The sequence below is a fragment of the Podarcis liolepis genome (genome assembly GCF_965112155.1).
Source record: "Podarcis liolepis genome assembly, chromosome: 6".
Classification (NCBI taxonomy): Eukaryota; Metazoa; Chordata; class Lepidosauria; order Squamata; family Lacertidae; genus Podarcis; species Podarcis liolepis.
The window spans coordinates 34,232,414-34,245,092 of NC_139559.1; the positions used below are offsets into that span (position 1 = coordinate 34,232,414).

The following is a 12,679-nucleotide window of genomic DNA, read 5'->3' on the forward strand; positions in this document are numbered from 1 at the left end:
CTTTATTCTCTCCCAGGGTGGCCCTGCCCTCTGCCTGCCCCTCAGAGTCAGTGCATGAAAATGAGTCCCTCCTGTTCCTGTCCAGTTTCATTCACTATTCCACCTGCACCCGCTTATTCATTTGAGCAGCAGACAGCAGCAGAGGTGCAACAGGGGTCAAACTCCACAGAGATGGAGGTTTTAAGTAGCTCCAGCTTGCTACATTGATGGCTCTTTGCTCCCTGGCTGCGCAGTAAACAGCAAGAGAGAATGCAGAAGGGTGATCTTTCAGGTTGGAAGCCTGGTGAGATCTGATCTTTACTTTTCCCCCTTTTTTAGAAAGAAAGATGAGTAAAGTAAATGGTGAAGGAAACTGGTTTACTTCAGGTATTGCTTTAATTGAGTAGTTTTTGCCAAACAGGAAACCATGTGGGCATCTAATTTCAAGGGAAGGTATTCTGAATCAGATCTTTGGGTTGTTTTGTCAATAGCAGGTTGCTTGCTTGCTTGCTTGCTTGCTTGCTTGCTTTATTTATTTATTTATTTGTACCTATTGTGTGGCACAGTGGAACACATGTAATGAAGTGTCTGAGGCGCATTGCATCTGAGGATTTGTGGGTGTTTTATCAGTCAGCGGTAGGAGTGATTTAGCCATGTGAAGATGTTGATGTTTTTGTTGGAGGGCTTCTGGGGTTTTTTGTTTGTTTGTTTGTTTCCTGACATGATCACCTTGATCAGTTGAAATGTTTGTTGATCTTCCATGATAATGCTGTAGTTTGGCCAAATCAGAGCCTTAGGTTTCACCACTGACGCTGCTTTAAAAAAATAATAATCCTTTGTGTTGGGTGAGCGGGTGCCGCGGCTTGAGTGAAATGGCCTTGCAGGCCAAATTAGGATTCCCGCAGAGCCAAATTGCACCTGCCAGCTGGAGGCTCTGCATGCCTCCCATATAGACTGGTCTCCCTGCTGGCAACACAAATGTACCAGACACTGGAGAAACCTCCAGTGTGAAGGCTGTACAACAAGTCTGCAGTTGAAGTAACTGCTGTGTGACTAGCCTATGCCTGCCACAAAAACCAATGGAGGGTATCTGATACCTGCTATTTCTTCCTCCTACCATGGCGATAACTGCCATGACCTCTCCACCTGAAGTTCAGTTCAGCCATGAACTCATTCAGTAGCCGTCTCTCTCAGCCTCAGCTGCCCATCGGCAATTATGAGCATAGCAATACTTCTGTGCCAAATTACAGGGCTGTTGTAAAGATTCCTGGTGCGTGTGAAGCGCTCTAAAGCTCTATATAAATGCTAGATGTTATTATCATTACAAAATGCTGTGGGGTTTATATCCACTCACCTTGATCTAAATTATGAATTGACCTAATTTGACTGATTGATCAAATGTGTCTTTTCCTCACACCTGAGACAGTCCTGAAGTGAAATAATCAACAGACTGTTAAACACAAAGTAATATTTTGTAAATATGCCTATCGCTGTGTATGCCCTGGCATATTTTTCTTTCTCTATAATAATAATAATAATTAATAATAATAATTTATTATTTATACCCCGTCCAACTTGCTGGGTTTCCCCAGCCACTCTGGGCTGCTTCCAAAAAACACTAAAATACAATAACCTATTAAACATTAAAAGCTTCCCTAAACAGGGCTGCCTTCAGGTGTCTTCTAAAAGTTTGGTAGTTATTTTTCTCTTTGACATCTGATGGGAGGGCGTTCCACAGGGTGGGCACCACCACCGAGAAGGCCCTGTGCCTGGTCCCCTGTAACTTGGCTTCTCGCAGTAAGGCAGCCGCCAGAAGGCCCTCGGCGCTGGACCTCAGTGTCCGGGCAGAACGATGGAGGTGGAGACACTCCTTCAGGTATACTGGACCGAGGCCGTTTAGGGCTTTAAAGGTCAGCACCAACACTTTGAATTGTGCTCAGAAACGTACTGGGAGTCAGTGTAGGTCTTTCAAGGTGTTATGTGGTCTCAGCAGCCGCTCCCAGTCACCAGTTTAGCTGCCGCATTCTGGATTAGTTGTAGTTTCCGGGTCACCTTCAAAGGTAGCCCCCACATAGAGCGCATTGCAGTAGTCCAAGCGGGAGATAACCAGAGCATGCACCACTCTGGCGAGACAGTCTGCAGGCAGGTAGGGTCTCAGCCTGCGTACCAGATGGAGCTGATAAACAGCTGCCCTGTCCCCCAAAAACAGTACTTCTGTCTTGTCAGGATTCAACCTCAATCTGTTAGCCACCATCCATCCAAACTACTAGTTGTTAGTTTTGGCTAGGATGAGTTTACACCGAGAAAGATTCTATTAGGATAGAGGGGCAGTTTGTTCCTCTGCCTAAAGTGCCCCTGCATTCCTCCATTGTAGCTGAAGGGCATGGGATCAACTTCTCCCTCTATCATCTACTGGAAGCACTAAGAGAGCTCCTCTTTTCCACCATCGTAAGGCACCGCTTCCTTCTTAACAACTTAGTCTTTAGGGCTTGACTGCTCCCAGCTGCCCCCCTCTCATGCCTGCTGCACACACAGGTCTCTGCTTTGCAGAGCTGCAGAACCGCCCAGCAGGGTCCTTGAAATTGCTCTTGGCAGCAGAGCCTGGCTCCCTGCCAACAACCCAGTCTCTCTGGGAGTGCGCTGTTAGGTGAAACTGCCAAGGGGGGTGTTTATTTCCATTTGGGTCTGTGATGATGTAAAGGGATTTCTTTGCCATTGGCAGTTTCTGTCTGCTTTAAGCAAGTCGCTTCCTGGAACCACACTGTTTGTTAGCTTGGGTAGATTATTGTTCAAAAAAAGCCAGGAGGTATTGAGGCAGGCACTACTAAGGCTTATCCTACGCAGAGTGCTGCATCGTATTTTATGGCAACCCCTTACTTCTGCTAATGGTTTTGTATATACCAAATGGGAAATCCACCCATGGCAAAGATGCAATAGTGGGTGTGGCAAATTAGGTTACCGGCAAAGGTAAAAGAAGTACTGCTGCACTGTTAAAAGTAAATGTTCCAGATCTCTCCTGAATATTTATCCCATACGTAGGGAGAGGAGAAAGAAGCAGTACAATGTGATCATTTAGCAAAGGGCCATGGGTCGGTGGTAAGAGGGGTTCGAGAGGTCCAGGGGGTGGCAACATGAGAACGGGCCTGCTCTGCAGTGGCTCCCCATCTGTGGAATGCTCTCCCCAGGAAGGTTTGCCTGGCGCCTTCGTTATACACTTTTAGGTGCCAGGCAAAAACATTCCTTTTTAACCAGCCCTTTAGTTGATCCGATTTACATCCTATGCCCTTTTAAAATGTGCTCTTTTGTGGGGGGCAGTTGTTGTTTTTATTAGGTATTTTGTGGTTTTACGTCTTGATTTAATTCTGTGAATCGCCCTGAGACCCCAGGGTATAGGGCGGTATATAAATTCTAATAATAATAATAATAATAGCAGCATCTGCTTTACATGTGAAAGGTCCTGGGTTCAGTTTACAGCATTTGCCAGTAGGACAGGGGGAAATCCCCTTTCTAAAAGCCTAGGGAGCCACAGCCAGTCAGTGTATACTGTTGCACGCCATCCCAATCTCCGAACGGTGTGAGATTCCAGGGGTTCCAGGTGCTTACCCAAGGTTCAGTTTCCCTGGAATGAGGGACAGTGGAGACTGTGGCATCTTTATGATATACAGTTTATTTACACAGATATACAATAAGATGGAGGGGCTCGCAGCATTAACACCCCAGCAGGTCTTGCTTCTCCAATAGCCACAGCTTTAGATCCCAGCAGAAATCAGGCATGGCTCTGCCTCTCAGCTGTCCAGCCTGCTTTTTGTCGTTCTTTTTGTCTTTTACTTTTTGTCTCTTGCCTTTTGTCTTTCTAATAGACAGTTGAGGCACAGAGCCATTTCTGTTGTTGCCATACTTTTGGACCAATTCTTTTGGAGCCATTATGGCCCTTGCCTGGCTCTCTACTCTCTGCATGTTTATCTGGTGCGTGAAGGGGCTGTACTGAATGCAAGTATTGCAAGAGTGTGTACCTGCTGTGTCAACAGCACCGTGTGGCCTCACATCTCCACCCCCCTTAAAAAAAAAGATATTTCAGTTCACTGTGGTGGGTGTTCAGTATGCTGCCTTGGTATTTCTTATAAATGAAAGGTAGTGCAGACATGCTTTTAATAAATGCAAATAAATAGCTACCTGCCCAACTGCCGGCAACGGAGAGCTGGACTTGTGCTTTGAAAGTGAATAGCAGTTTGATATACTGGCTGTTGGTCTCTCGTAATATGACACGGAGCAATAGTTTTTGATTGTCTGATGTTTCAGCTGTGCCTCTAATTGTGCTCAGCCTCTAATTGTGCTCAGCCTGTATATTTGCAAAGAAATGCAAATTTTACAAAACACCAATAAGCTTCAGTTAGCCTCTTTTCCAGTCCTCTGTTTTACCTTTCTATGTGGTTTCTGGGAAGGAGCAAGAGCTTTCTCCATCTTCCTCAGACTAGGTGGCTGCATTTCCTGTAACTGAAATTTGCTCCGCCCATTCACATACAGTACCTTCCAGTTTTTCACAGATACAGCAGATGCTTATTTGTGCGTATAAGGGTGATTCTCACACCGAGGACCACTGCCTAAAAGGTGGGCGAGGGGAGCACACAAACACAAACACGCCTCCTTTTCTGACTCATTTACTCTGCGATTGCTGCTGCTGCTGAAACAGGATGTGTTCATAAACTGACCACAACTGTTTTCTTTTTTTCTTCTTTTTCCTTTTTTAAACTTCAGAATCATTCCTTCTATTGCTGGTGTTCAGTCTGGAAGTTCCATTGCTCAAAATGGCACCACCCACAGACAAGAGGGGGGTATAGGCAGACCTGGGGGAACTCCACGTTTACCAAGTAGAACAAATATTTAGAGGGGAGATTAAGGGTAGGGGGACCAGACCAATGTGGACTGTGCATGCTCAATGGCTGCAGCACACTGAGTGTGTGGGAGCAGAGAGGAAAATGGGGGCAGGGAGAGTGGAATCGAGTGACTGGAATCCTGGACAGCAGCATTCCACACTATAAAATTTTGCTACAGGTTTCACTTGTGTTTAACCAAATTTTCAGCTTTACTACAGATCAGACTGTTGTGGTATGTGTGTGTTTAATATCTGCAACATGTTCAGCAATATTTACTAACTGTTTAGGTTGTTCAATAGGGAGAGGATTTGAAGGGACGCAGGGCATCCTTAAGAATTTTAGCAAACATGTGGGCAAGCAGTTTAAAAGTGTTCCCAGCATCTCACAAAAAGACAAACTATCATCACAATGAAAATAGCGTTTTTACCAAGGACAGGTCCCAGAAAGTAGTACCTACTGCCCATGGTAACTAGGGACGATTGGAATGTATGAATGCCTGGGAAATGAAGATTCCTTTTCAGCTTTCTAACTATTTTTGGATGGTCTCAGTTTGATTGTATTGACCTGAATCTTTGAGCAAAGAGTCCCCTTCCGCCTGAGTGTTCTTGGAAGGACAGGGCCTTGCTGAAAGCGGGAGAAGGGATCCGTTGTGACTGATGGAGCTGCATCTCAGTGATGGGTTTTGACAGCCAGCCCCACTTAAAGGGACTGCTTGTGTTTGCCTTGCTAGGCTCCTGTGTGGGCCTTTTTTGTTGGAGTAGTTAAGTGAAAGGCAGCTCACACTCTGAATAAGCCGCTCATTCTCCCTGTGAAGTCTGAGGACCTTTTCAGCAGTTTGGCAAAGGCAGAGCTTGTAAGCAGCATATTGACAAGATCTCGTCTACAGCTTTCCATGGCAAGGGTTCCCTGAACGATAGCATAACTTGCACCTTTGGGATGTCACTGTCTCATTTACACTACAGTAGAGCAGTATCTCAGCAGTGGCGTAGCGTGAGGGGTGCAGGGGGGTCCGGCCGCACCGGGCGCAACATCTGGGGGTTAGGGTTAGGGGCGCAAATCCACGGGTTAGGGGGCGCAAATTACTTGCCTTGCCCCGGGTGCTGACAACCCACGCTACGCCACTGTATCTCAGTGTAGAGTTTGAAAGGACCTTAGTGCAGTGTGACAAACACTGGCACATTGTTAGAAAGAATATTAGTGGAGTGTTACAAATAGTAATGTTTTGAGAGAATTCAGGTTTGCAACCAAGATATTCTGGGTGGCATTCGGAACAGACCAGATGGGTGGTATTCAATGTCACTCTCTTGCAGTTGTTCCATTTTCACAAGCATTGCAGCTTGCCAGATGAAACGATCTTCCCTCTGCCCCTCATTTTCTGTTCCAGGGGTTCTCCTGACCCACCCCATTTTTGTAGGGAATGGGGGGTGCACAGGGAGGGGGTAACTCTGTTGCTCAAGCAGAAGTCCTTGTGCAGGGCTTCCACTGATTGGGCTGTTTAGGTTAATCCCGCCCATCAAAATTAATGAACATGACTTAGGGTGATAAATTTCAGTGGGTCTACTCTAAGTAAAACTTAGTTGAATACCACCCACTGTTCCGATATACGCAAGTGAACTGGGACTTTATTCAGACTGTTTTGGGGAGTTCAGTAATCTGTAGCATCATAGGGGCATAGTAGAAGTCTTGCCTTGAGGCACAGAAAAGATAAGTCCTCAACAGCAGAGCTCTGCCCAGGCAGGCCAGCAAGACTACATATGATTCAGAAGTATGTGGCTCAATCACAACAGTTGTCCTGTTGGGTATTCATTTTTGTAGAGTGGGAGGTCACCTCCATTTTGTGTATCTTTGAGAAGCCTTTGCTGTGGCTCAGAATAGCCTCCAGCCAAAGAGGGTTCCTGTAACTACTACAGAACTACGCTTGTGTTGAAAAAAGAGGCTGCCAGAGGATGACACCCTTCCCTCACACAAATGAGGTTCAACTCTACTACAGTGCAAATGAGTACAGAGTTGTGAGGCGGGTGTCCCTCAGCTGCAGCTGCAAATCGCACAGCAACACAAAGCTCTGTGTTGTGTGGCCTTGCAAAAGCGTTGGCTATTGTCTCTTTCTCTCTTCCATGAAGGAAAACAGGGTTGCTTCCTCAGCCTGCACCCTGGCCTCCTCTCCCTTCAGCTTCATTGGAGGAGGCATACTCTCTCTCTCTCTCTCTCTCTCTCTCTCTCTCTCTCTCTCTCTCTCTTTCTCTCTGTCTCCCTCTCGACTTTGTGATTGTTTGAGGACTTGAACTTCCCTAGCAAAGAGATTGCCTTCCCTCCACACTGTATGTTTCGTTAGACATTTTCTCCCTCTTAAAGGAGTGATTGGCCAACCGACACCAAAACTCTGGATTGAAGGGAAGCCATCGCCTCCATAGTTAGGGAATTATTCTGAATTATTCTGGCCTGAAATAAATTATATTCTAGGGTTAGTATCTGCCTTTTAGAAAATGTGTTTGTGGGTCTGCCATTCTAGTGATAAATAGAGCAGTTAAGTGTTTGGTAACATCACTTAGTTCAAGATGAGGTGACTTAACTTTTGGTTCCTTGCCCAAGGAAAAAGAGCTTTTCTTGAAAGCAACATGAATGGGATATTTATAAAGCAATGGGCTGATTTAAACATTTTGGAAACAGCTTACAAGCATCATGCAGGGAGACAATCATCTCATGTTCCATGGCCAGAGAAAATGCAACTCCTCACTAAATGGATGTCAAAATATGAGTGCATGTAAAGGAACTGTCAGCTTATTTTCTATGTGTAGCCTAGGGGTGTGTACAAACATATATGCAAGCAAATCAGAACTTACCACAATTCTTTCTTTGACATCTCATGCCTGGATTCCTGCTTCTAAGGTGGCACATTTAACAGGTACACTGGCCAACAACACTGATTTATTTGTCTGCCTTGCCCTTCCTGTGCCATGCTTCAGCTAGGTTGTTCAATTTATTTATTTTTAAAGCACTGTGGATACATTTATTGAATTAAATGTACTTTCCCCTGTGTTGTTTTTTTAAAAAAAAAAAACCAAAAACAAATCATAGAATCATTTTTACATGTTTGAATGCTGCTTTAGGAATAAGGAGGGAGTGGGCTAGTGATGTCACCAGTTTTTAGCCAATCGGTATTGTGCACAGCCAGCTTCTGCCATAAACACACACAACTAGTTTCCCCTGAGTTCAGTTAATGAGAAAAGTTTAGATTCTAAATGAAAAAAAGCAAACAAACTAGAGAGCATTTCTGAGGTTATACATCAAAATGTCTGTATTCATCCTTGTTAGCACAGGAATGTTAATAGTTTTGGACAGAGACAAATGTGTGTAAATGCCAATAGCAATCTTTATACTGTAGTGTAGCATGTGAATTTGGACTCATCTGCTCTGGGAGTTTCCAAGGAGAAAGAAGAAGTTGTTTGCAGATTTTCTGTGCTCACCAACCCTTCCTTTAGCTATTAACCTTTTGAATTTCGTTTTGCTTTTCCAGTTGGCAGGCTCAGCTGTCGTCGCATTTGGGCTATGGCTGCGGTTTGGAAACGTATTAAGAGATTTAGCGACTGACAAGACCTCTCCAGAATACATTTACATGGGTAAGTTCTGTGTAAATACTGACTGTGTAAAGATAAGTTTTCTGCAACCTTCAGACCAAGAAACTGGGTACCTGAATGGCATATTCTTCCACAACACACTAGTGGCACCCTCTGACATTTCTCTTTCTCTCTCTCTCTCTCTCTCTCTCTCTCTCTCTCTCTCTCTCTCTCCCCCCCCCCCTCCTCTTAGTGCACACATTTACATCCTGCTCTCGCTGAGCAGCAGTAGGAACAGAAGAGGGAAAGTCTGGGAAGGTTGGCTCTTTAGGGTTAAGAAACAAACATCTGTGCAATGTCAAACACACAGCATAGTAGAAACAACGTTTACGATCACAGGGGTTTTCTATGCTAGCAATCCCTTGCTGGCAGATAAAAAATCCAAATTATATTACTGTAAGTACTACAACTTAGACAGTTTGCAAATGTTTGCTTCAAGCTCCGTGATGTTCATTGTGAAGGGACCCATGGTATTTCTCTTTTTTTTTAAATGTATTTTTATTAAATATTTTCTTGATTTCATCTCGCCACTGCCCCCCTCCCCACCACCACCTGAAGAATAGAGGGTGTAGCCTGAAGTGGAACACCAGTGCATGAGGAGAAGGGCTTCTTAACCCTTTCCCTTCACACAATATTTCAATTGAACCTCCCGCCCTGCCCCCCCCCAGCTGCTTTTACCCCACAAAATAGAAAATATAGGGGCACTCAATGTGTTTTTTTATATGCCTATAGCTTTCTCTTAGGACAGGGTGCAGAACTTTTCTCTGCAAAGGCCACACTTCCTTTCAGCAATTTGTCAGGGGCCACACATCAGCGCTGGGTGGACCTGAAGCCAGTGATAGGAGGAACCAAAGCTAAAAAGTGGGCAGCCACCCACCTTCGCCACTCACTTCCTGCCATCTCCTTTTCTCTCCCATGCCCATCTGCCTGCCTGTCTAGTGGCCTGCTGAGGAACTGAGAGAGATCTCTCCCTTGCTAGAGATCCAGGCTCATTGCTGACAGGGGTTTTTTCACTTCTTCACTTTCCATTGCTCCTTACTTTGTCAGATTTCCCCTCCCATTTTCCCCACATGAAATTAGGCTGTGTAAAATTAGGTCCTCAGTTTCTTACCGCATTTTAGGATTAGCCAAAGGTCAGACTCGGGAGGAAGGAACTGTTATCTTTCTCCTCACCCTATTTGTAGCAGATGGTGACTATGGGCTTATCCCCACCTCTGTTCGACCCTCCATTTCCCCCAGGAAAACCCGTGCTTTAGTGCTGAATCGGAACAATGGGCAATTTGGTTTTCTGCGGATTGCTGTTTGCTCCAGTTTAGCACCAAAGAGCTGGTTTTCTAGGGGGAAGAAGCAGCACAAAGGCAAAACCTCTCGGACCCATGCATAGAAAGCATGGGACAAGCAGAAAACCACTTGGGCCTCTGTTTTCTAGGATAAGCAGAAGTGTGGGGCGATTCCTAAGTTGAGCTCTGTTTGATTGAGCCGAGTCTGAGATAGGGAGGACCTGTTGGAGTTTTTAAAACTTTTAAACAGTTGATTAATTTTTCTATTTAAAACCCCCACAAATAACTTTAAGAAAAAGAATGTTCCTGCTGTGTTCAAGCCAATAAAAGATGGGCAGCTTTTTGAACAGAGCAGGAGGGGAAAGACAAGCTAGTAAACTGCCATTCAGTTTGCTAATTAGCATATCCACCCAATGGGTTGCCAAGGCAAGAGGAATCCATGCAGAGACCCCGTGTCTTACATTGTGGATTTGAATGTGAAGTGATCCACATGAGTAACATCCAGAAAGCACAGTCACAATACGTGGGCTGTGCCAAAAAGGCATTTGAATCCAGTTATTTTAGGGTTTTTTCCATTTGATGTGGATCTTGTGACAAAATTTTATTGTTCACGCTTGTTTCATCCTTATCCAGTCCCACATGTGTAGGAAGGAAGGAAAGCACAAGCTTGCTTGCCTGGCTGGCTGTGTTAACTGTCAGGGCAAGAGAAATACTGGCAAAGCTGAACTTGTGACAAGGCTGAAGTATCACAGAGCCTCTGTTATTCCTCCCGAGGGCTGACATCTCTCCAGAGAGCTTTAAGTGTATCTCACAGAGTGAGGAGCTGGCCCAGAGCCCGGTGTTTCAAGCACAAAGAACCATCAGACCTGAAGAAGTACACAAGCCAGAATGTAGAGTGATTGGCACCCATTTTGTATCCCCTTGGGGATACAATTGTTCAGCAAGGTTTTAGTCAAAGGGGGAAATAAGAACTGGATTCATTAGAAAATCTTTCTTCATGGAACTGTTAATTCATCCAAGAATCAAAATGCCTTCCAACAGTGGCGTAGCGTGGGTTGTCAGCACCCAGGGCAAGGCAAGTAATTTGCGCCCCCTAACCCGTGGATTTACGCCCCCTAACCCCCAGATGTTGCGGCCGGTGCGGCCGGCCCCCCCTGCACCCCCCACGCTACGCCACTGCCTTCCAATCTGGACTGTTAATGCAGTCAACAGGAGAGGCCCTGCTTGTGGTTCCACTGGTGGTGGCGGTGAGGTTTGTTGCACATGACAGGGCATTCTTGGTGTTGGCACCTTACCTGTGAAATCAGGTTGTCCCCACTCTAGTTCAACAACACAATTTGAAAACGAATGACTGGTGTTGTGACAGTATTATCTGCTGCTATTGTTATTGATGAGTATTTATTTGGTGTTTTGATGCATTGTCTTATGTCGTTAGCCACCCTGTGCTCTTGTTTTGGGAGTAAGTATGGGAAATAAAAATGACAATCTGAGAAATGCACAAATTAATGTAGGGCTCCTTTTCACCAGGTAGGGGGGAGGCGGGGCACATTGACGCACGGGGCACATTGATATACCAACAATATTTCAATATTGAGAAATGTTATTTGTGTCGTGACATCACTAAAACGTGTCTATACATGTGTGAGTACAACAGTTGTGACTGTGCCACCCGTTAGCCATTGGCGTTTGACAAGGGTAGGTGTGTTTTTAGCACGGCTAGCTAAAAAATTACGTGAAATGTAAAAGTGTTCCAACACTGTTTTACATCATTTACGTAGTTAAGATTTTAAAATACCAAAGGTAAGTTATTCCACTCAGTAATCAGGATTACACGTGATTTTTAAATAAGTTCTGTGGTTTTATTAATAGTTGTTAGTATTTTTGAAACTGTCTGTTGGGGCATTTTGATACACTAAGACACGGGGCACGTTGATACATATAAAAGTGCCCCGCTAGTGTACAATAGTGGCCCAATATACAAGTTTGCATGAAATCTCTAAACTCATTAAATTTGAAACGGAAAAAAAACTGTTGTTTACTACGCGGCCAAAGTCATTTCTAAATATAATATGACTGAATATCAAGTGTCATATCTCAGGAAAAAACCAGGATCTTGTATGTTTGTCTTCCCCGTTGTAGAAGATAAGGCAAGTGGATGTTGTTTTGCCGTTGCCAAAACCAAATTTCCCAAAGGGCACAACTCGAACATCATCTCTTTATACTTTTTCTATTGACTTAAGTGGATATAATGTGCAATAGAAGCTAAATGTTAAGTAATTATCTTATTTTTATAAGCATTTTGTTTAAATCACTGTTTTTTTACTAACTAACGTGAGTTCTTATACTTTTTAAGTTTTTACAAAGTTTTTTTTTATGGATAGGTGTTTGAGGAAAGATTAATATGTTTTGATGTTTTGTTAAGAAAACCTGTCATAAAGTCTATGATATGTGTGAAACACTGTTAGTTTTGATACGTAATTTAGATTTTAAGTAACAAATTGTAAGGCTGATTATTATCTCTCACAATAAAAATTGGTTTTTCATTAATTTTTTGCAAATAATTACCATTCTCATACAATTTACGCTTTGTATCAAAGTGCCCCGTCCAATGTATCAAAGTGCCCCGTAGGTGGGGCAGAATGATACAAAACCCTTTTTTCTTTTCTTTTTTACTGAAGTCATTACATTCTCACTATCTTCTAACTTTATTGGTTCTTTTGATTGCTATTATAATATTGATTAGTTATGCCATGCATCAAGCCAAATTTTTTATTATTTTATTATTTGACTCATTTTTTGTTACATGAAATATGAGATTAATTTTTTCCGTATCAATCTGCCCCACTTCCCCCTATATAAAATGAGTTTAAGGCTTCAATCACATACCCACCTACCTAGGAGTAGGCCCCACTGAACTCCTTGTTACTTGCTT

The 12,679-nt window shown here is 43.9% G+C and overlaps 1 protein-coding gene across 1 annotated transcript in view; it reads left to right on the forward strand.

Moving 5' to 3' along the window:
* TSPAN2 (tetraspanin 2) overlaps nucleotides 1-12,679 on the forward strand; it is a 67,267-nt gene that overhangs the window by 18,427 nt on the left and 36,161 nt on the right. The window contains exon 2 of the mRNA XM_083508623.1: nucleotides 8,368-8,470. Within this exon, the coding sequence (XP_083364749.1) occupies nucleotides 8,368-8,470 (103 nt within the window). The remainder of the gene's footprint in view (nucleotides 1-8,367; nucleotides 8,471-12,679) is intronic.